A 22365-nucleotide genomic window follows, 5' to 3' on the forward strand; every position below is an offset into this window, starting at 1 on the left:
GGACCTTGAAGGAGCTTCCAAGTGATGGTTGTATCGCCAAAACCAAAATCGTTTGCACTCTAGGTCCGACATCGCGATCGATACCCATGATCGAAAAGCTGCTGAGGGCTAGCATGAACATTGCTCGCTTCAATTTCTCCCATGGCAACCATGAATATCACTGGGATACCTTGAACAATCTTGAAAATTTTTATTATTTTATTTATTTTTGGTGTTAAAGGGGAATAAAAATAATAATAAATAAGGGGGTTTATGAAGCAATTTACCTATTTAAAGTTTGGTGCCGCCACACTATCATGCAGCACCCTTAAAGCCTTTTTTCAGCTACCAACCAAAATAGAAAATTTACACATTAGGTCCTTGAATATTTTATGTCAGCACATTTCAGTCTGGTGCTACCAATTTGCCAGGCAACACCGTCAAAATACTGTAGCAAATGCCTATTTTCGTAATTAACTTGTTTTTCATACATTTTTCGTAATTAATTATTTTTTATATTATTTGGGTAAAAAACCCATTTTTTTCACACTGGATTAATATAATCACCTGTGTATGCAATATCTCAATGTAAAATGGTGTTAACTCAATAATATTGTTAGTCATTTTTTTCATATTGGATTAATATAATTATCTGTGTATGCAATATATCAATGTAAAATGGTGTTAACTCGATAATATTGTTAGTGATTTGTGAAATTATAATCAAATTAAAATTCAATGTATAAAATCACACAAAATCAAAGGTCATGTCTGACATTACACATTGCACATTGCAAAGTTAATGTATAGTTTTGATATTTATTCTTATTAATTATTATATTTATTTTTGTTATCTTGAATCTTTAGATTCAATAAATAACTAATTAGTTATAAAAAAGATTATTATTAAATTAAATTATAAATTGCATTATATGTTAATATAATCATATGTTAAACAAAATGCAAATTTCAAGTAATATGTGCAAGTTTATTTTTGTCTGAAAGTTATAAGTATGGTCAAAATTGTAATTACAAGGATTACTTTACCCCAAAATTAATCATTATAAAGTTGTGTGACAACGTTTTAACTTTTAAAAGTTACGGGAAAACGTTTTACTTTCCTTTAAAATATTCATTTTAAAGGGTCTGTTTGATTGAAGGAATTAATTTTTCGGAAAATCATTTCCAACTTTTCCAGCGTTTGATTGGCGGAAAACATTTTCCATTTAGAAAATGAACTCCAAAATAAGGGAAAATGGGTTACATTTTAGGAAAAATGTCTTACCCTTTCAATTTCCATAAGACATTTTCCGTGCTCTCCTCTCTATCGCCTCCTTCATTCCTTCCTTCATTTCCGGTAGAAAATTGCTTCTGTTTATCGATTTTCCAGTAACTTGTTTTTTTAATTATTCAATGCTTGTTTTTTTAACACAATTATAAATAATTTATTTGATATTATTTTTTTTAATTTATAACGATTAATATTGTAGCTTAATAATTGAGTATTATTATAAATAAATCATTGCAATATATGTAAAAATAATTTAAAATATAAAAATTTATTAATACATATCAATATATGTAAAAACAAATTTTTCGAAAAATATTTCCAGGAAATCTGCCAAACACCAGAAAATATTTTCCAGTAAATCATTTTACAGAAAAGTAAAACATTTTCCCGAAATCATTTTACGGAAAATATTTTACTTGCAATCAAACAATGGGAAGATATCAGTAGGTTGAGTATGTAATTAGAATGTTTTAAAGTTTAGAAACCAATTTAAAATGAGCATCATAATTTGAGGATGTTAGTGCAATTAAATATTATAAAGATGTAGGGATCAAATTATGTTAAAAATTAAAATTAAAATAAATCTAAAAATAAAATTTTAACATTATTTTTTTATAATAAAAAGAGTAATTTTAATTTGATTTGCATCCATTTATTTATTTGTTTGGTTTCTACTTTAACGCTAACCAAACCTTGAAAGAAAAGAAAATGTTAACTAAATTTTAATTGTTGCTTAACAATCGGTTGAGCGAACCCAAAGAAATTGATGAAACTAGAGATTCTGTTACTAATATCCTACTTTTTTTTGTTGCATTAGTTGGACATTTATTATTATTACTTTTTGTTTCTTTATTTCAAAACTAACCAATTGTCATAAATATTCCTTGTCAAATAAAAGTTTAAAATATTAAGGTATAATGATTTATTTTATAAACAAAATTCATTTTAGTTATCTATTCAATTTTTCGTCTTTTTTTATTATTTCAATTTGTATTGTTTTTCAAATTACTCAAAATAGACGGGAAAGTTAACGCTTATGTGGTACCCACATGGTAGTCCATGTTAACAATTAATTGGTTTTTAAAAATTTTAAAATATTTAAAAAATTATAATTTTTATACTTTTCTAATCATTTTAATATATTTTATTTTTTTGAATTTTAAATTTTGAAAAATTAATTAATTACTGACGTAGCATCCACATGACAATCCACGTGTATGTCATGTCAGAAAAGTTAACAGACATTAACTTTTCCCTCCATTTCGAGATAATTTGACAAATAACAAGTTTAAGGGTTAAAAGAGACGAAAAATTAAATGGAGAACTAAAATATTTTTTTTATAAAGTTGGAGAGTCAAATATGTCATTCTACCTAGTAGTAATGTACACACAAATTTCGAGTAGAAATAAAATGTGAAAAATTGTAACAAATGAAAAAGTACTTATAAAAATTAAGTTACAATTTTTATTCTTCACTTTATTGAAGCTTTTATCCAATAGTCATCTAGACTTGATTTTAAGTTGATGCAGATTACATAATTATCAAGACTTTATCTTGAAAATAAGTTTGAAGAAAGTTTAAGGGTCTTCAAGATTTGATATTGAATCCGCTTTAAAAGTCGTTGAGACTTGATATTGAAAACAAGTTTTATCTCCTTCTATGTTAATGTAATCGGATAGGGAACAACTTTGATTCAATGATTTTTTTAGACTTGATCATGGATAAATAATCCCGCTTCTTTAGAGATTTTGAAAAGAGCTCTTATTCTTCAAAACAATCTCTTCAAGTTTCAATTTCCAAACTTCTAGTGTGAACTTGTATTGAATGACTTAGAGATGATCCCTGTTATTATAGAATATATCGTTTTAATTTGAGCGATTTACAAGCATTAAACTCTTCTAGTTATTATTTATCTCATATTAGTTTAAGTTAATTAGAGAAAAATTATCGGAGTTGTTTATAAATAAGTTAATTAATTTCTTAATTTAATTTAATTTAATTAGAGATGAATAGTGAGATATGATAAATTTTGATTCATCCAAATTTTATCCTGAAAGAAATTCTCAACTATTTTATGTTTGAACAAACCTCATAACTTTATTATATCTTAAAAAAGATTATGCTTGAGATCTAATCAAACTGTCTCTTATTTCAAATCAAAGGTATTTTATGTTAAATTTCATAAAATTAAGTGCCAATTTCTTATTATAAAAACTATTTGAGTATTAAATGTAATTATATAATTATATTGTGAATTGTGAATGTTACATTCTTAAAATTATTTATTTTCCTATTTTAATTTTATATTATTTTCAATAAAAATTATAGCTGATTTAAATATTTCATATTTTGCATTAAAAAGAGAAATGATTAATTAATTAATAATATTTTCAAAAATTGGCTTAACATATTTAAATTTAAGGCAACTAAATATATAAATTTTTTATTTTTAAAAATTATAAAAAAATAAATTCCCACAACTTTCGTATAAAATTATTTTAAAGAATAATATTTTGATTTCATCATTTTTAGGATTAAATTAAAAATAATTTATATTTTAATTAATACATACAATCAACCAATGCATTGTACAGAAAAAGAACTAATATATTATATTACAAGGTGCAAAAATAATAAAAACCTAAATAATTGAATACATGCATAAATAATAGAAATATTACGCAAAGTTAATGTTATTTTTAGTAATTTTAAAAGATATAAATATGAATACAATTAAGAATATTAATTAATATTAGAATATTAAGTTATTTTAAATAATTAAATTTTAAAACATATAGTGAAAATTATTAAAATAATTTTAATTGATTTAAAATATATAAATAATAATTATTGTGAAGTGATTTAAAAATAATATTAAAAAATAATTAATAGATAAGTTGTTTAATTTAAAAGATAATTATTGTAAAAGCTATTATAAATACCTCTTAAAAGTTATTTTAGTATTAATTTAATTTATTTTAATGTCATATTATCCTATAAAAACTTTACATTTAAAATTTGATTTTCTTTATTTAGAATAAGGTGAAATGTTTAAAAATTAAGGATAAAATGTAGAATATATTTTTAATAATTTAAAATATGTATTTATCAAACAAATTCTATAATTAATTTTAAGTAAAATATTAAACAAATTTTATAACTTAAATTCAGTACCTAAACTTTTAGTACTTAATTTTTCAGTTTATCAAACAACGCCTAACTTTTAATATAATTATTAAATTTCGATAACAAATTCCACGGTAAAAGAAAGTATCTTTTCCTTATATATTAAAGAGATAAATTTTTTCTATAAAAAAAAAGAGATAAATTTTTAATGTTAAAATTAAAATTTAATATTTTCATATAAATTTTTATATAATTGCAAAAGAGATAATATATAAATTTTATATATACTTTTATTTTCTAAATTAAAAAATTTTGCTAACCCGTAAAAAGAATATTTAATAAATTGTAAAATTAACTTAAGATTTCTAAAAAGAATACTGAAAAAAGTATATATCATTTAAAATGAAATTTAAAACATTTAAAAAATATATTTTTAGGTTTATTATCTTTTCATATTTTTTAAAAGTTTTTATAGATTTTTATTTTTAAGATAAATAGTTAATTAAGTAAACAAAATTAAAAAAGTTAAATTATCCGTTAAATTTAACTTATATTAATAAATTATTTATTTATCTTTAAAAAATAGATAAAAAAAATTAAAGATGCGCCACTTTTCACAATAAACTCTTTATTTTCACTTTTTGCTAAATTACACTTTTACTCATTACATTTTAAAATTACATTAAATAATTTACTTTAAATATAATTTAATTATTATACATATATATCCAATTTATAAGGTAAATATAAAATTACGTAATTGTTGCATTAATTTGTTTTCAGGATAGTTAATTTTATACTTTTAAATCTTTTAATTTTTAAATTTGTTTTGACATATATTACTTTAAACATGATAACATATATAATTTTATTACACTTTATAGGAACAACTAATTATATAAATTACATAATATTAAATGAAAATTTTATTTCCATTAAATTTTTAACAAATTATTATAATGTAAAACTTTTGGCAAGCAACTAACGAGTAAAAGGTATGTTGTAACTAAATGAAGTTAAATTAGTGTTTAAGTATTTATATTTTTTATATAATGTCTAAAATTATCCACAATTTTTCCTCAATTTTTAAATATGAAGATAAAATGTGCTTGAGCGTGCTCGAATCCATATCCTCCTACATTGACAGCAATATCAATACCAATTGATCTAAGACTCAGTCGACTTAAATATTTATATTTTATATTTGCTTTTATACTATCTGTAACCTTCCCAACCCGGCCTAAACGTTGACCCGAATTCAAGAGATTACATTGGCCATCGAAATGGCCTAGCAGAATTATCAGAGTTTTAAAAACAGTTAATTGGAACATTCGTTTATTTTAGAAGGAAGTTTAGTCTCTTTTCAGAAAAATACAGGAGTTAAAAAACAATTAAGTTTAACATCTTTATCATAATAGTGTTTACTATTGAAAACTTAGTTGAAAATCCGAATTACTTTCTTAACAAAACACATTTACAATTTAACAGCAGAAAAGTGATATTAATGCAATCTTAATAAAAATCATGTTTCATGCATAATTAAAAAAAATTCATATTCTAATAGCGTAAATTATTTAAATATCATGCACACCTAAATAAAAACCGTAAATTAAGTTCCATGCCACAATAATAATATAGTTTCAAATAACTAGAATTATAAAATAATCAGTTTAAAATAGTTTTATATAGAAATCAATATTCCGAGCCAAGCCAGCCACATGTAGCGCTCACGTCCTAACCTTGTGAGTTATTTGAAAAGAAGGAAAAATAAGGGAGTGAGCTATGAAAGCTCAGTGTGAGGTCAATCACAAGAAAATCGGTGCAAACAGTAGACAAAACATACAGAATATCAACTTCAAAGTATAAACCACAATTAATTAACAATTCAGAAAATTGATAAATCAAATCAATTTCATCAACATAATATCTCAATGTTCAAAGGATAAACATAATTAAAATAGCAACTCAAAATTTTGCTATTTCAGATTCACTCATTATCATAATATCTAGGTATTCAGAGCAATGTAAATGCTTATAAATGCAATGCAATTTCAATTTATCAGAAAAGGTTCCTACCCCACTACTACACACCATAATAGGAGTTCCCCAAAACTCCTTTGCCTTTACACCATGTTCGCAGATTGAAGCTGCTAGTGCGATGTGGATAAACCACTCAAACGGTACAAATAAAAGCTGCTCAAACGATGTGGATAAACCACTCAATAGTGTAGATAAACTGCTCACACTTCCTCTATACATATCGTCCCACCCTACGCAATACAATATGGAAAGCTCGAACAGATCAATACAGTAGCAATTAATATGCTTATAACAATTCAAAATATTAGCAAATAATATGCTTATAACATATCAACTCAATAGCCAAAAGTCATGCTTTTCATGTATTTGGAATAATAGTATCATAGGGCATGCTATATGAACATTCATAAACATGGATTCAGTCAACATATTTATTCACGGTTCATACAAGTATATATTAATAAACTAGTAATTCAATCATTTAGGTCATGTATTCTAGCATTATTCATGTTATCAGGGGCTTAATTAGATAAATAAATCACTAAAAATAGTTTAAGAACTAATCAGGGACTAATATGATCAAAATATAAAATTTTGGGTAAAACTATAAAATTTAGATAGTAAGGTAAAGGTTCTAAGAAGGAAACGGATCGCGCTAGTTAAGGTTTTGTGGTAGTACCATGGCACCGAGGAGATCACATGGGAACTAGAAGACATGATCCGTCAACAATATCCTCATCTATTCGAAACAGGTAAATTTCGAGAATAAAATATCTTTTAAGAAGGGGAGAGTTGTCACGCCCCAAAATAAAGGGAGCTAACTGAAGTGATTAAATAAGAAATGAGTTTTAAGCTTGATAGTTAAGTGTTAGCTTCCCTTCCTAGAGGTCCTAGGTTCAAGCCCTTCCATCCCTATTTCATTTCTTTTAATTTTGACCCAACATTGGTAAATTTGCATGTGTCGTGTAACACTCCAAAATAGGGCCTAGGAGTTTTAGAGGTATTTTAGGAATTTTAGCCTTTGAGTATTTGAAATTTTGTGACATGGCATATCGGTAATGTTTTCAATTATAGTTTTTAAAAAATTAAATCAATTTCTAAAAATGAGTTTTAGATACCTTTAATTTAAAACATAGGACTAAATTGTAAAAGAGTCAAAATTGTGAGTCTTTATGAAACAATTAAACCAAAATTTAGAAACCAACCTATTTCTTCATTTCCACCTACAATTTTTCACGTAAACTTTTCCCCAAAATTTGTGTTTGTCGTCCCTTGATTCTCCCTTGTTATTTCAATCAACTTTGAATTCCAATTCTTAATCCTCTTTGATTTCTATCACCCTTGAACCTTAAACCTTTATAAAAGACCAAGAAAAACACCGAAAAATACCATAGTTCCTCCATTGTCAAGATTTTGGGTTTTTCGGGTGTTCGATCAAACACTCAGTTTTTCGTCAATTAAGGTAACAGTTCATCTTGCTATTAGTTTTAAATGTTATTTAGTCTTTAAAACCAAGTTTTTAGCCATTAAATCACATGTTTTGAATAAAAGCTGAAAATTGGGTCATTAATGGTGGATTTCGAGATTTTGCATAAAAATGCAGTTTTAAAGTATTTTTCAACTTTTTTTAACATGACTAGAATGTTTCTAAACTTACTTTGACGTTTAGTTAAAGATTTCTTGAGTTTTAATGAATTTCTGGAAAATAGCCATAAAACATGTCGAAAAACTCGATACTATGAATTGAGTCTTTTATTTATTTTAAAGGTTGTGAATTAGTTGTAGGTAAATTATAAGATGAACGGAATTAGTTTTAGGCAAAAAGATTGAGTATAGTCCGAGATATTTGAGTTTTAAGTTGGTTTTGTTAAAGGTTTCGGTTACATAAGAACTTAGTTTATGCTTATGTTTTGTATGCTTTTAATGAGTCATTGACTGATTTTTGGATGTGTTGCTTTGTGAATTTGTTGTGTTGAAGTTTTGGATTCGACAGAACTTTCTACGAGTAGAAATAAAAGTAAAAAAAAGCTAGTTTGAGCTTTTGGCTTTTCAGCGAAAGCGTAATTGGTGAGTGTTTGGAGTAATTACTTGTGGACATGATTCAATGCATTATTTGGTAATTTAGTAGTAGCCTAAATCCCTACTCTAAATTTCGAGTATAAGCTTTCTCATACCTATGTTATCTTGTGAACAAAGTGCTTATGTGTTTGTGAATATGTGAATTGAGATGAGATGCTATAACATGTGATATGTGGTTATGATAACTGTTGTGAAAGTGCAAATATGTACATGTTATGTATATGTTAAATGTTAGTGACAGTGTTTTGCTAAACATGCAAATATGCAGTGATTGTGCACGGATAATCAGTAAGTGATATGTGTTTGAATTCAGATATTTTAGCCTTGTGACCTTGAAACCATTGGATATAGTTGACATGCCATAGGATTGTGAGTACTCACCTATATGTACAGTGATTTTGGGCGTTGACGCCCTGGGACATGTTGGAGAGGTAAGGGAATGTAAGCTAAGCTCTATTCAACGAGACATGTGAGGGGAAATAAGGATAGTGCTAGCTTTATGCTTCACTTTTGGGACATGTTTGACTCTATGAGTCTATGTATGGTGTGTCGGAGATCCGCGTATCTGATGAGTGATGATAGAGCTCACTTTTATGTTTCATAGCTCAAGTGCCAAATTATCTTAAAATGTATATGTGTGATGTGATGTATGCCTCAATGAGTACGTGGCCATTATGCAATTTATACATAAACCTTTTTTTGAATATTAAGATATATACTAAAATGTTAGGTGATTATACGTGTAGTAGGTTATATGCTTAAAAGTGAATATGTTTACCATGTAAAAGAACTAATAATAATGCACGAGTAAGTATATTATGACACTAAAGTTGGAACTATTAAGGTTATGCTATACGGTTGTTTCGTTAATACTTGACAAATTGCTTGCATGATAGTTGTTCTAGGCATTCACTGAGCTTGTTAAGCTCACCCACTCCCTTCTTTAACCATTGTAGATTAGTTGTGTACCGGGGATAGCGGTTTGGTTGTCTAAGGCAGTGATCCAAGGGAGTCTCGTTTATTTTTGTAGGTGTTTATTCATTTATTTATTTGTGTTTTGGGGAATAAGGCAATGTGGTAGATTTCTGATTGGTTATTGCCATGATGTATTTGGGCTATTTACTAGTTTTGCTCTTGTTCTTTGTTTTATAAGTATATATATTTGCTTAGGACTATAAACATATATGTTGGAACAATGTTTCTTGCTTGGCCATGTTTTGATGATTTAAACTGTTAAATTTAGCCATCAAATGAGTATTAATCAAAGTATTTGTTGCATGATGCCTAGGAACCATTTTGGAATGAGCTAATTGTATATGTATTCTGTATTTTTATGCCCAGTGGCAGAGGTATCAATATTTCGGGTTTAAGATTGATACTTCTGTGTTTCGAAATGTGTAGGAAGTCAGAATAGAGGTTTGGTATCGATACTCGGGAAGCATGATGCCTAGGAACCATTTTGGAACGAGCTAATTGCAAATGTATTCTGTATTTTTATGCCCAGTGGTAGAGGTATCAATATTTCGAGTTTAAGATTGATACTTCTGTGTTTCGAAATGTGTAGGAAGTCAGAATAGAGATTTGGTATCGATACTCTTTCCCGAGTATCGATGCCTATGGTGTAATTATCGATACCTTGCGAAAGGTACCGATATTTTTTGATGTTTTGAAATTTGGCTAGAAACAGAATGCTAGTTTGGTATCGATTTTCTAGGTGGTATCGATACCACTTAAAGGAAATATCGATACCATAGATACGGTATCAATATCTACGTAACATTTTTGGGAAAATTTGCTAAGTGGTCCCAATGCTCGAGATATGTACATCCTATGCTTGTTTGACGCATGTTAGTATGATTAAACGCTAAACTAAGCTTGCATGACTGATATTCTCATAAATGCTAGAATAATTAAAGTAAAACGAAACTGCATGAATTTCAACTCTGATAATTACAATAAAATCGACGTAAAATGGTGGTGTGGCATCTCAATATTCAGCTTGGCGTCCAGGCAGAGTATGGGGTGTTACATTTGGTGGTATTAGAACTTTAGGTTCAATAACTCTTGAACCTAGGTGGTTGTTGTGTGTTTGGAGTTTCGAAACTCATGAGTCTAAATTTCCCTATTTTCTTGGAATTGTTGATATAACTTTATTTAAACTGCATTTGATTGTTTGAGATGTTCTCATTGAATTGCATGCAGGGTAGGAACAGGAAACATTGCCTTTAATCCTAAAATTTACTTGTAGGAACAAAACTTGGCTCATCTCCCTGCCACTGACACTGTTTGTTTATTTGTTTGTTTGTGTCTATGTTAGAATATTAAATATGCCTCCTAGATGTATTAATGTTAGAGCTAGTGCTCAAGAAGATAGTATATCTTCTGTACCTTCTGTACCACCACATAGAGTGAATATACCTGAGGAGGGTGTAGGCCCTCTGATGGAAGCCATGATAGAAGCATTTCAGTGAATTGCTGGTGCTAACCCTACTCCTGCACCTGCCAATCCTGCACTTGTTAGCCGTGGGTTACCGCTTGAATGTCTTCAGGCATTGGGTGGTAAAGAGTTTTCTGGAGTAAAATGTATTGATCTGACCGTAGCTGAGTATTGGTTGAAAAGAGTTGAAAGGATCCTAGAACAAATGTCATGTTCTGACGAGGAAAAGTTGGGTTGTGCTGTGTCCTTATTTGACGGTGAGGCTTATTGTTGGTAGAATACGGTTAGGAGATGTACCGTTTCTGATAGATTGACCTGGAATTACTTTATTGAGGTTTTTAAGAGGAAGTTTATGCCCGAGTATTGATACTTGTGGTGTAATTATTGATACCTTGCAAAAGGTACTGATATTTTTCGATGTTTTGAAATTTGGCGAGAAGCAAAATGCTAGTTTGGTATCGATTTTCTAGGTGGTAACGATACCACTTAAAGGAAATATTGATACCATAGAGACGGTATTGATACCTACGTAACATTTTTGGGAAAATTTGCTAAGTGGTCCCAATGCTCGAGATATGTACATCCTATGCTTGTTTGACGTATGTTAGTATGATTAAACGCTAAACTAAGCTTGCATGACTTGATGTTCTCATAAATGCTAGATTAATTAAAGTAAAATGAAACTGCATGAATTTCAACTCTGATAATTACAAGGAAATCGATGTGAGACGATAGTGTGACTTCTCAATATTCGACCTAGCGTCCAGGCCGAGTATAGGGTGTTACATGTCTCCCCTAAGTTTTTCAAACCCTAAGTATTTAACCATTCTTTTTCTATTGTGATTGGAATTGCCCTTTTCAAAATTCTAGTGAAATTTCTCTCTATCTTCTTTTTATTTTCTTTACCTCACCTTGTACCATATTTTTTTATCTTTGTGTTGGTGACTCTTTTACTTTCCCGTATTAAATTGTCCTCGTTCAATTGTTCCCTATCAGAGTTTAGAATTGATGGCTATAGCTTCTGTAATATTTGCCAAAAGTCAGTAAGTATTTTTCATTTCAACGATGAAGATCTCGTAATTTTGTAATAGTATTATCTCACGTTAATATTTAGGTTCGAGTAGTCAATCTATTTGAAATCTTGCCAAATCTTTTGCAAATCTTGCCAAAACTTGATATCAATAGTTAATTGTGTGTATTTGTCATTGAAGGACCGAATCTAAGTGAATCGAATCAAAGTTGATCGTGGGAGGCGTCAACTGGACCCATGGTGAAAGGTGTGTGTCTTTTCCAAGTGAATCGATGGTGATCGTATGTAGGTTTAAGGCCACACGGTCTCTCACACGGCCATCATACGACCATGTGCACTTGTAGATTTTAAGGACTTCGTGAACTACACAACCTCAGCCTGTTACACGGTCGTGTCCTTGTAGGGTAAAATTATCGCTTTTCACATAGCATCAGGCTGTTACACGACCGCGTAACTTCTGTTTTACAGTTTTACCCAGAATTTTGTGAATTATTCAGTTTAGTCCATGTATAGTCTTTGAATTGTTTTTAGAGTTTTTATAAACTCAATTGAGTCTCTGATAATATGTTCACTCAGGAATCTATGATTTAATGACTGAATTGTTATTATTATATTGTATAATATGTGAATGCTACATGCCTTCTATAATACTAACAAACTGTTAGTGTTAATGTTGTTACCGCTCTATTGAGTACATGTTAAGCATGTCTACTGCTAGTGTTGAACTAAATACATGTTAAGCATGTCTACTGCTACTGTTAAACTAAATACATGTTAAGCATGCTTATTGTTTTTGCATTGTTCTGTTACAAGTATGTCATATTGCATTGCATGGGGTGAGAGGATATAAATCGAGGAAGAGTGTCAGTTTAATACTTTTCAAACAGTGGTGGTTCATCCACAACATAGTGACAATTTATCTGCAAACTTTTTTTATATGAAAATACTAGTGGTTTACCCACAAAGTTTTTTTTCTTAAAAAATAAGCAAATGTTTTAAAACGACTATTTTATAAACTCCGATAGTTCTACTAGGCCATTCCGGTGGCCAATATAATCTTCCGAATTCGACCGTATTTGGGAGGTTACATACCTCCATATAATATTAACCTAAATTTAAAAAAATTGTTGTTAGTTTATAGAAAATCAATTCATATTTAAGAGATTTTTTTGTACAATTATGATTTTTTTTACAACTATGATTCAAACCCAAACTATTCCTAAAAAAATGAACACCCGATCAATAGACCATAACTTAAGGTTATTATTATTTTAGTCTAAACAAACATATAGAATCAACCTTATTATCTCTCATTAAATTAGTGTCTCAGTTCTGTTAAGAAAATGATGTCTCAAGTTAAATGATACTGATTCACATCAACAAATATTAATATGATTTTTTAAATATATATATATAATGATTATAGAATAGGAAATGTAATATTTTTAACATTAATGCGATGTATGGTTATTAGTGTTAGGGGTGAGCAAAATCTAATTCGATTCAAAAAATTCAATAAAAAATTCAAATTTTGAATTAAATAGTTCGAGTTATTTGAGTTAATCAAGTTATTCGGATCAACTTGAATAAAAAAAATATGTTTTTTGGTTTAACTCGAATATGAATTACACAATTCGAGTTATCCGAAAATTCAAATAAGAAAAGGCAAAACTACGTCGTTTTGATAAATGTTTATCTTTTCTAAAGTTGAAAGTCAAAACCATTAAGTTAAAAGGCAAAACTACGCCATTTTGACAAATGTTTACTCATTAAGTTAAAAGGCAAAACCATTATATTGTTTATGTAGTTAAATAATCTTATACTTCATCTACTAGTTAAATAATCGGTCCATGTAAACGCAACATTGAGTATAAATAATAGGATTCATTAAATTGACTCAACTTGACTCGAATCGAAAAAATTCAAATTGAGTTCGGTTGCTAAAATAAGATTTGTTAACTCGACTAACTCAAAATTTTTTTACTTGATTCGACTCGATTCGATCAAATACTCACCACTAATTAGTGTAATACGATGAGGAAAAGGATTATTTAATGAGTAAAAAGTTTTGTGAAAAATAATACATTTTCAAAATAAATGACAAATTGTTTTATCTACATCATGAGAATGTCTTAAAATTAGACATGGTGAAAAAATAATATCACATAAAATGACGATAAAAAGAATTGTATTTAAAGATTTATAAAAACAAATTATTAAAAGCATCTAAAAATCAAATATCTTTTAGAATCATATCTACTAGTGGGTGTCTAAATATGTTACTTAAAATGATATGTAAGAGCCATGTGAAGAGAGAGAAAATAGAATATCATTTTCGTATCCTTTTAGTTGAATCTTGTTTGGAGTCAAAATCCCCTCACTTCCTCAAGGCCGTGATTGGCGCACACGTAACTTTGCTACCACCAAAATTCCAATTTATTTCTTCTTCTTTTTTAAATAATAATTCTTCTTAATCCCTCTACTCTCATAACGTTTCCTTAACTTAATCTACCTGTTCTCAGTGCAATAATATATTTTTATAAAAAAAATTTATCAATTCTGATAGGAACTACCAATCACAATAATATCTGGACTAGAATTTTTAAATCAGAAAAGTAAGAGGGTTGAATTTTTAACTTTTAAGAGTTAATTGCACCAAACTATTACCTTCATTCTAAATTGGTTCCTAAACTTCAAAATGTTCTAATTACTATTATTGAAATAGTTAATTTAATCATTAAATGACATGTAAATTATTATGTGAAATAATTTAAAATGAAAATTTTAAAGAAAAGTAAAATGTTATTGCGTAACTTTTACAATTAAAAACTAAAAATAAAGTAAAACCGAACAAAAAGAGAGTGAACGATTGTTTCTGTAGAAGTTTCAAAAATCTCAACACCAAGATCTTTACAACATCCATTTTTACAATATATATTTTCTTAAAAATTTTCATTTTAAGTTATATCACATAAGATCTGACACCTCATTTAATAGTTAAATTAACGATTTTAATAGTTTAAGGATGTAATTAAAACATTTTAAAGTTTGATGAACAATTTAGAATGAGTCATAGTTTCAGGATGTTTAGAGCAAGTATATTAAATTTTAAAATATAAGGACTAAATCTAAAATTCTATAAAAGTACAGAGACTAATAGCATACTTTAAGCCAATATTTATTAATGTGGTTTAATTAAAAAACACATCATTTAATGCCGCAAATTCAGCAGGAAACTGTGTGACATTCTGCTCCCTTCTCCAACCGTACGCCCGTAATATCTGACGTGGCATTATCCAACAGTTAAAATAGTAAAATTATACTTATTTAACCCTGGTGAAAATAGAGTGCGGGAGAGAGACAGTTAGTGGCGGTTAGGTGACTTAGGTTATTTGGTTAAAGTAAACCTACCCAAAAAATTCCAATATTTAATATTTTGGGTATATAATCGGCGTCGTTTGGTCTTTCTGTTTTGGTGTTCACTTTTTTTATTTTTTGCTCGTGGCTCTATAAAAGCCGTTTGCTTGGAGCTTGTACTCTTGACTCTCCCTGCTTCACCATTTCCTTCTTTCCTCTGTCTCTCTCTCAATTTTTCCTCTGTTTGGATAGAGAGAAAGCTTTTAAGTACCGAAGAAGCGGAGAAAACTGCAATGGCGGCTTCCAAGAAATGGTTTTTAGCTTCTTTAGCTGTTCTGTTTTTGTTTCTTGTTGGAGCAATGGCCACAGTACAGACCAACAACGATTCCAGGTCTTTCTCTTCCTTCAACTCAGTTTTCAAGCTTTCTCAGTTTTATTTTAGTAAAAGAAAGAGACAGAGAGTCTCCATTGTGTGTTTTCTTACGGGTTTTCGAATTTGCCTTGCAAAATTGTTGCCTACATTATGTCATTTTATGGTGAATTAGAATACAAAAACTATACAGAATTGTCATTGTTTAGATCTTGAAAAATAGTCTCATTCTCAGAAAGAAAAAAGAACTCTTCCTTTTTAACGGATCCATTAATATTCCCTCTTCAAAAACTTAATACGTCGAAAACGAGATTTCAGAGTCCTCTTTTTTTTTTCTTCAAAAAATGCTAACTGAAAATGGAGCATCACTGCAAAATACTAGAAAATTTCAATTTTCATTTATATTATGTTTATATATTTTTACAGCACTGTGGAGATAGAGAAGCTGCAGAACTCAAAAAACTCAACAATGGCAACTAGGTAATGTAGAGCTTAGAACTAGCCTTCTTTTTATTTATTTATTTATTTTCGTTTTCTTTTTCCAATTCTGATCATCCCAGCCGTTATGTTTATCTCCGTTTAACCATGAAATAACGATCCCATCCGTAGAGATCCAGATCCTTAGATCTCAACCATTTACTCCGTTACTCAATTCAATTCCCGTATATAGAAAAAAAAAAGATTGTATAATGAGGATTGAGGAAGGGCATTTTATAAATTCCCGTCGAGGGGTCCACACGGGGTTTCTGTTTCTTACCCCTTGAAAAACACTTTTGTAACGGTTTTGGAGTACTGTTGGTGGACGACACAGTGAATCCCCTTTAAGCAGTGTGTTCCATAGAATGATTAATCACCAACGAGAATAAGAAAATTAAAATGAAATATTGAGAATAAATTTTATTTAATTGGAATTTGGGTTGGTGTGATTGGGATTTCAGGTCAGAAGAGGTTAAGGTCTTGAATGAACATGCTGTGGCTGATCCAGAGGCCGTAGCAGCCGAGGTTGAGACCATCATTGACATGTGAGTCTCTATAAACATTTCTTTTGAATTGCTAAATATGTAAATAGAGAATGTAAAAGTTGAAGCAGAAAGATTCCCTTTTTTTTTTTTGCCAAAATTTCATTTATAATTAACCATAAATCAAATGGATTCCAATCTTATATGTTGATGTTGTTAGTTTACTCCCGACTCCACCATTATGGTCAGATCCGTGTCTAACGGGCACGACCCTTTTCAATATTTCTTGCATCACATGACCGTATCATTGTCTTTCCAATAGTACCTCGAAGTACAAATTTTTAATTCAAAGCAATTAAACTCTTTATCAACCTTACTATAATTACAGTTTTATTGCATCACATGACTAATTCTCTCTTCTTCATGCACAACCAGTCTTTTATTTACCTCATTATTGATTTAAAAGTTGTAATATGAAGGAAGCAGGGTAAATGGTAAGTTGGAGGATTTTTTATTGTCCTTATTCTTGGTGTTTGCTGCACACTGGACCAGCTAAATAAGATAAACAAACAGACTCTTTTGTCTCTTTTCGTTAAAAATGAAAAGAAACAGCATGTCCTACCCGTTATACCTGGAGTGAATGACCCTAATGTCCTTTCGAAATAACAAAATTCTACATCATGTTTTGTCTGCTTATGCACTATCTTTACAAATTGGGATTAATTTAACTCCCACCGACAATAATTTACAAGCCCATCTAGTGGTAAAATCAAAGATGCTAATAATTTTGGTTACAAGCTGGAATATTTAGACCATATGACAAAAGTCTGCGTAGTAAAATTTAATAAACTGAATGAAAAAAATGGCAGGAATATTCGAAATGTGACGGAAAGGAGGAAGTTGGGGTTCTTCTCGTGCGGAACTGGTAATCCCATTGATGATTGCTGGCGTTGTGACCCCAACTGGCAGAAGAACCGGAAGAGACTTGCTGACTGTGGCATTGGTTTTGGAAGGAATGCAATCGGGGGGCGTGATGGACGCTTCTACGTTGTCACTGACCCTAATGATGATGACCCTGTTAACCCCAAACCTGGGACCTTGCGTCATGCTGTGATCCAGGAACAACCACTTTGGATTGTGTTCAAGAGGGACATGGTTATTAAGTTGAAGCAGGAGTTGCTGGTCAACAGCTTTAAGACCATTGATGGTCGTGGGGTGAATGTCCATATTGCTAATGGGGCATGTATCACAATTCAATACGTTACCAATGTCATTGTTCATGGTCTTCATATTCATGACTGTAAGCCCACTGGCAATGCCATGGTTAGAAGCTCACCCACTCACTTCGGGTGGAGGACAATGGCTGATGGTGATGCAATCTCTATCTTTGGGTCAAGCCACGTTTGGGTTGATCACAATTCTCTTTCTAATTGTGCTGATGGTCTTGTTGATGCTGTCATGGGCTCAACTGCCATTACCATCTCCAACAATCACCTCACCCACCACAATGAGGTAATTTTGATGCATGTATTTCTCTTGTACCTCACTTTTTTATCTGTAGCATCCTTATTAACGCTCAAGCTCAACTGCAGGTGATGTTGCTGGGTCACAGTGACTCTTACACAAGGGACAAGCAGATGCAAGTGACCATTGCCTACAACCATTTCGGAGAGGGACTTATCCAGAGAATGCCAAGGTGTAGGCATGGGTATTTCCATGTGGTAAACAATGACTACACTCACTGGGAAATGTATGCTATTGGGGGAAGTGCAAATCCTACCATAAACAGCCAGGGTAACAGATACGCAGCTCCAAGAAACCCGTTTGCAAAGGAGGTATTGTCTTGTGTCATATTTGCTGAATCTGTTATGTTTACAATCATCGTATCAGATAATATGATTGATTGGTTGGTTGATTGGTTGGTTTGAGCAGGTGACCAAGAGAGTGGACACAGCAGAAAGCCACTGGAAGAGCTGGAACTGGAGGTCGGAAGGAGACTTGCTGCTAAATGGTGCATATTTCACTCCATCTGGAGCCGGAGCCTCAGCCAGCTATGCCAGGGCCTCAAGCTTGGGAGCCAAGTCCTCCTCCATGGTTGGATCCATGACTTCCAATGCTGGAGCTCTACCCTGCCGAAGAGGCAGGCAATGCTAGATAGTATATCCCCCTCCCAATGAATTAAAATGGTTGAAAAGCCAGCCATTTTCTAGCTCTTTCCCATCATTCAAAAAGCACTACCAACCAAATATCCATATTCTCTATAGTCTATCCTCCCCATCTACCAGCATCATCGCATATTCTAATTTAAGTGTAAATTTATTTATTTTTACACATTGTCATTATTTTGTCCTACCCACTCCACTCATTCTGTTTGTCAATCTGTGCAACCTGCTTCAACTCTAGTGAACTAAAAAATCCATCTTAAGCGCAGGTACGCAAGCGTTGTCCTTGGTTCCCTTTTCCTGTTTTGCCCCCTTTGAAGTTTTCTGGTCTTCCTCAGCCTCCCATCCGCGTCAATCTTGGTCAGTACCTACACTTTGGTCTTTTGGGTTTATAGGACTTTTACTGATTTGGTGAACTTTATTTTATTTGTGTCTAGTCATACAAGCAATAGTATGAGCGTCAAAGTTTGGAGTTATTGAAAGACTTTGTTACAGAGATGATGTATAGTCAATAGCAGTGATGTTTACCTTTTACTTTTCTTCGCTTTTTCTTTCTTAATGGAAGCGATCTTTTTACTTTTATTATATGTATGGGTATCCTCTTTCTTTTCTTTTTCTTTTTTAACTTTATGGTTTTGCAATTGTGGTAAATTCCGTTATCAGTATGCCCCTTGTTGTGACGTTGTTCCTCTGCCATCGCCAGCATTAGTGATTCTTTCATGTACTTTGCTATCACCCACGTTACCAAAAGTCATCAATTACTAATATCATGACAGCTTTTGGTCTTTTTATCAAAATGATGCAATTGCTTTAAATGGGTTCAACCACTTTACAGGTTTTCAATTCTAAATCATCACTCCCTTGGAAACCAATAAATTAATGTTGATATGTAACATAATTCATAGGGATAGCAATTGTTTCTAATTTGTTGATTGGGAAAGGAGGATGACTCTCCAAAAGCTTTGCAAAACCAAAAGAGAATTTTAAATTAAATGAAGATCGTGCCTGGTGTCTAACAAGTTGGTTGAGCTTCATCTCTAAGTTGCTAATAACATACTAAACGGATGATGGTCTGAGTCTGAGGCAGAGAGATGGAAGTAATGACGGTTGCATTTGCTTGGGCTTGGCCATAAAATAGAATGGAATGCTACCATCTCTCTTTCTATCCCCAACTTGGCAGCTCAATGGATAAAAATAAAATATCACTAATATTATATAAATTAAAGCAATCCATAAATTAATTTATAAAGTATAATCCAACTCATATTAACACTCAATAAACAAATAAATTTAAACTTTAAATATATAAAATTTTTCATGAACATAAGATATGATAAAAGTAACCCTCAAGATGCAGTGACAAATTTGGCTGGCATGAGTTATTTGTCGGAGAATGACTGGGAAGAAGAAGACTTTGATTTAGATGATAGGAACTTATTGAGGAAGACAGTTGATGGTATGCCAACACTTGACTTCTCGGAAAGACTTTATTCTCTTACCGAGAAGAGTATGTCTAGCACGATTGTATTGAAGCTATTAGGGAAGAGGATAGGGGTTAACACTTTATGGAGCAAGGTGTGCTTGTTGTAGAAACCGACTAAGCGTTTCCAGCTTATAGATATAGAGAATGATTATTTTCTTACAAAATTTGAATCACATGTAGATTACTGTAATGTCCTATTAGGGGTGTTGGGTGATCTACGGGCAGTATCTTACAGTCCAACCATAGACAAACCACTTCTCCCTACTGCAGGAGTTTCTTGAGAATGTTGTTGTATGGATTCACATTCCTAGTCTGTCAGGGGCGTTTTACAAGAGAAGTATTTTACGAGCTATTGGAGAGCTAGTGGGAAAAGTTGTCAAGATAGTTTTGCAAACTGATAAAAGGGTTCGGGGACAATTTACAAGGTTTGTAGTACAGGTAAATTTACGTAAACCTCTTATTTCCAAGGTCCGAGTAGCCAACAGAATTCATAGAGTTGAGTATGAGTCTCTTCCTATGATTTGTTTTAGTTGCGGCACTTATGGTCACATGAGGGAGAATTATACTAAAGTTCATAATACAGAAAGCATGGAGGAGGAATTAGACACGGCTAATGAGAATTTTTTAAGGATGAAGCAACAACCAGAAATCTCGACTCAAGTAAGAGTTGAAAAAGAGGAGTATGGTGAATGGATGATTGTGCATCGTTAGAATTGTTGACAAAGTTGGAAGATTGCGGGTGGTTTAGAGAATGGAAAGATCTCTTTTGGATCTCGGTTTAATACTATTGCTGAAATTGAAGAAATTAAAAATGAAACTGGAGAAATTGGTGGTGAAATCTTTAATTTTAGGAGCAAAGTAATCAAGAAACCAGATCAACTAAAGATATTATGAGAGGAAATCAAGGGAGTGGCTTTGGAAGTAGGAGAAAAGGCATGAATGGTGAATTGCTAACTGGGGGACGTGGGCTTAAAATCAATAGAGGCAAGGGCCTAAAGAAACAGGATGTTGATGTCAAGGCTTTTGGCTTTAGGCAGGCTGTTAGTGGGACTCAAAAGGAAGTAGAGTTGAGAAATAAAGGCCCAGGGGTTATAACAGGTGGGCTGAAAATGGATAATGGATCCAAGAACAATCAAGGTATTTTGGATAAGAGTAAACATATATCTATTACTCTTTTGGAGAATAAAAATCCAAATGTATTTGCAAGGAATTTTCATGAATCGTGAAATGCTCTGGTTATTAAAAATCTTATTTTTCCTTCTGTAATTGCTTTTGTTCCAAAAAATCTTTCATGTTCTAATGGTCGAGTCTTCGATCCTTAGGAGAAGGGGGATGTTGTATACTCTTCAAAGGAAATGATTCCCATCCAGGAGGTGATTTAGGGGATGGTGGATCAATTAGAGTTGGATGGGAATGCGGTTGAAATAGGTGGTAGAGTAGTTGTTTGTGAAACTATGGGTTTGGCAGATCAATGTCTAACTTTGAGAGGGCTTGAAGTGTTGGGTCAAGAGGGTGAAGATGTGGTAGCACTCATGGACAAAAATGCAGAAGAATGATAGGTTCATATGTCTTAGACCTTATGTTATTTGTCTTATGAAGTCAACTTTTTTAGTGTGGAATTGTCAGGGTGCTAATCACCCGAATTTTGGTAAAATTGTGAAAGAATATTTCCGTGAAGTTAATCCAAAAGTTCTTGTTTTAGTGGAAACTAAGATTAATAGCTTGAAAGCTGACAAAGCTATTAGGAGTATTGGAATGCCATTCTCCCATAGGGTGGAATCAATAGGCTTTTCCAGTGGGATTTGGGTTCTATGGAAAGAGAAAGTTCATGTAAGAGTGCTGATAATAACAAATAGTTTGTTCATATGAAAATTACGGTTGATGACAAATCCGATTGGGTTTACTTTAGCCCTCATAAATTGTTAAGGAGAGATATTTGGGACGGTTTAGGAGGCATTGCACAGAATATTGAGGAGCTTTGGCTAGTCGTTGGGGATTTTAATGCTTTGCTTAGTGAAGAGGAGAAAAAAGGTGGATCAAGAAGGTTCATT

At 31.3% G+C, this 22365-nt stretch overlaps 1 protein-coding gene across 1 annotated transcript; it reads left to right on the forward strand.

The window, feature by feature from the left end:
• Positions 1–15462: 15462 nt before the first annotated feature.
• Positions 15463–19416, forward strand: LOC107915063 (probable pectate lyase 1). The gene is made up of 6 exons (XM_016844176.2): positions 15463–15731; positions 16137–16190; positions 16649–16732; positions 17539–18181; positions 18262–18504; positions 18602–19416. Exons 1-6 carry the CDS (start codon positions 15634–15636, stop codon positions 18821–18823), a joined length of 1344 nt encoding a protein of 447 aa, XP_016699665.1. The 5' UTR covers positions 15463–15633; the 3' UTR covers positions 18824–19416.
• The last annotated feature ends 2949 nt before the right edge of the window (positions 19417–22365 follow it).

This window comes from Gossypium hirsutum, chromosome D10, assembly GCF_007990345.1.
Source record: "Gossypium hirsutum isolate 1008001.06 chromosome D10, Gossypium_hirsutum_v2.1, whole genome shotgun sequence".
NCBI lineage: Eukaryota > Viridiplantae > Streptophyta > Magnoliopsida > Malvales > Malvaceae > Gossypium > Gossypium hirsutum.

Bases quoted from the DNA above. Each gene is read 5' to 3' on its own strand.
- LOC107915063 (XM_016844176.2), top strand. From the start codon at position 15,634: ATGGCGGCTTCCAAGAAATGGTTTTTAGCTTCTTTAGCTGTTCTGTTT. The intron at 15,732-16,136 runs GTCTTTCTCTTC...ATATTTTTACAG, and splicing joins CAGACCAACAACGATTCCAG to CACTGTGGAGATAGAGAAGC. The intron at 16,191-16,648 runs GTAATGTAGAGC...TTGGGATTTCAG, and splicing joins AACTCAACAATGGCAACTAG to GTCAGAAGAGGTTAAGGTCT.